This window comes from Habropoda laboriosa, unplaced genomic scaffold (genome assembly GCF_001263275.1).
Source record: "Habropoda laboriosa isolate 0110345459 unplaced genomic scaffold, ASM126327v1 scaffold561, whole genome shotgun sequence".
Classification (NCBI taxonomy): Eukaryota; Metazoa; Arthropoda; class Insecta; order Hymenoptera; family Apidae; genus Habropoda; species Habropoda laboriosa.
Genome location: NW_017100686.1, coordinates 61043 through 62963, shown reverse-complemented (window position 1 = coordinate 62963; position 1921 = coordinate 61043). Strand labels below are relative to the sequence as shown.

Here is a 1921-nt window from a genome sequence, read left to right as displayed (position 1 = left end):
ATTACTCAATGTTAATATTAATAAAACATGGAAATTTTTTTCCAATAAAATTTATTTCTGTATAGTGTTCCACTGAGTAAATATATTTTTATTGATATATAAATACATATTGTTATGACCTATGTACTTACTAATAAATATTAGTCATAAGTTAAATATCTCTACAAAAATAAAAATAATATTGTAAAATTTCCAAAATACAATATACATATTTATACACGTATTTACAATGTAATATATTATTACAACATTAAATGAAAAAAGTAAAATATTTAATTAAAACTTAACTTTTAGTAGTTTACATTAAATTATTTTCTAGCTACTTTGCAAATAATATAATTTAGACTGTCCTTTAACAATAGAACAGTCTGTAAACAATGTATCTTTATATTGATATAGCTGTAGCTCTGACAGCTGCACTCAGTAAAGGATTTGGATCTGGTTCTTCTGTTAAAATATTAACTTTTACCCATTCTCGTTGTTTATTACTTTGTCGTAATGCATCAATAACTGCTTGTACATATAAACCATCTTCAAAAGATGATGCAGAAAATACTGGTTCCTTTATCCAACCTTTTTTATCTTCAACGGATTGAAAAGCTTCTCTTAATGCAGCAATCATTTTTCTTAGTCCTTTAATGTATGGCCTTGGAATAGAATCAGTAATAGGTAATGACATATCCTGTAAATCATCTTCATCGTGATATAATATTTCTTCTTGTCCATTGTGATATCCATGTAAGTCTCCACCACGTGCAAGGAGATGATTACCACCACCACATATTAATACCTCTTGAGAAAGTTGACCTTGTAAATGATTACTTAAAGTTGCTGTTACCAATGTACCACCACTCAGTTCCATTTGAAAACTACAAAAATCTGGTGATGTAACATGTCTAATTCCATTTATATGTTTTGTAGTCTGGGTAAAGGTCCGAACTACAGCATGTACTCTTGATGCACGCTGACCAGTTAAATGAAAAATTAAATCTATCACATGACTTCCAACCAATGCTAAAATTCCTCCCCCCATTGTATCATCACACAACCAATCATATCCTATAATTACAAGTAAAATTGTATTTAAATAATAGTTTAATATGTCTATATAAACACTAATCTTTTAACCTGAAGTTTACTAACCATTATGTAATAAACTACCCATATGAACTCTAACTTCTATAACATTTACAGGACTATTTAGATATCTTTCTTCTAATGCTTTCTTCATATGAACAAAGGCTGGCAGAAATCTTAAGCTATGATTAACAATGCTTATTAAGGAAGGATAGTATTGTGCAGCTCGAACCATTTTTAAAGCTTCACTTTGACTTAAACCTGCAGGTTTATCACACACAACATGCTTCCCTATCCCTAAAGCTTTTACTGCAATTTGTGCATGTAAGCTGGGAGAGCACATAATAAAAATTAAATCAACATCTTTTCTAAGAAGGACATCATCAATTCGACTAGTATGAAATGGTATTTCAAGATCAATTGCAACTTCTGACACTTCTGCTAATGTACGTCCCCATATAGCTTCAATTGTAAAGCCTTTCTCTCTTAAAAAAGGAATAATTATTCTAACAATATTTCCAGTACCAAACACCCCAATCCCAGGTAATGTCATTATTAATCTTTTTGTATTTCTTTATAACTTAGATTGTACTAAGTAATATTACCAATTATCTTTATTCGTTTCAATTTCAATTGTGCAATAGTTTTAATAATATTATAATGTATTTCTTCTTTATTTCTTAATTTAACGTACATAAGAAACGAAGCGTTCTACATTGTAGAATCTACAAACATAAATTTTCAACCAAATGCATGCACACATCAAGCCATACACATGTAGGTATATGTTTCGTACCTTAAAGGTGACATTTCATGTGATTTTATATATATATATACACATCAC

General features: G+C 29.2%; 1 protein-coding gene across 1 annotated transcript; it reads right to left on the bottom strand.

Annotated features, from left to right (window-relative positions):
• Window positions 1-385: 385 nt before the first annotated feature.
• Window positions 386-1630, bottom strand: LOC108576918 (glucose-fructose oxidoreductase domain-containing protein 2). The gene is made up of 2 exons (XM_017939991.1): window positions 1144-1630; window positions 386-1059 (listed from the first exon to the last, which is right to left on the bottom strand). Exons 1-2 carry the CDS (start codon window positions 1628-1630, stop codon window positions 386-388), a joined length of 1161 nt encoding a protein of 386 aa, XP_017795480.1.
• Between the last annotated feature and the right edge of the window lie 291 nt (window positions 1631-1921).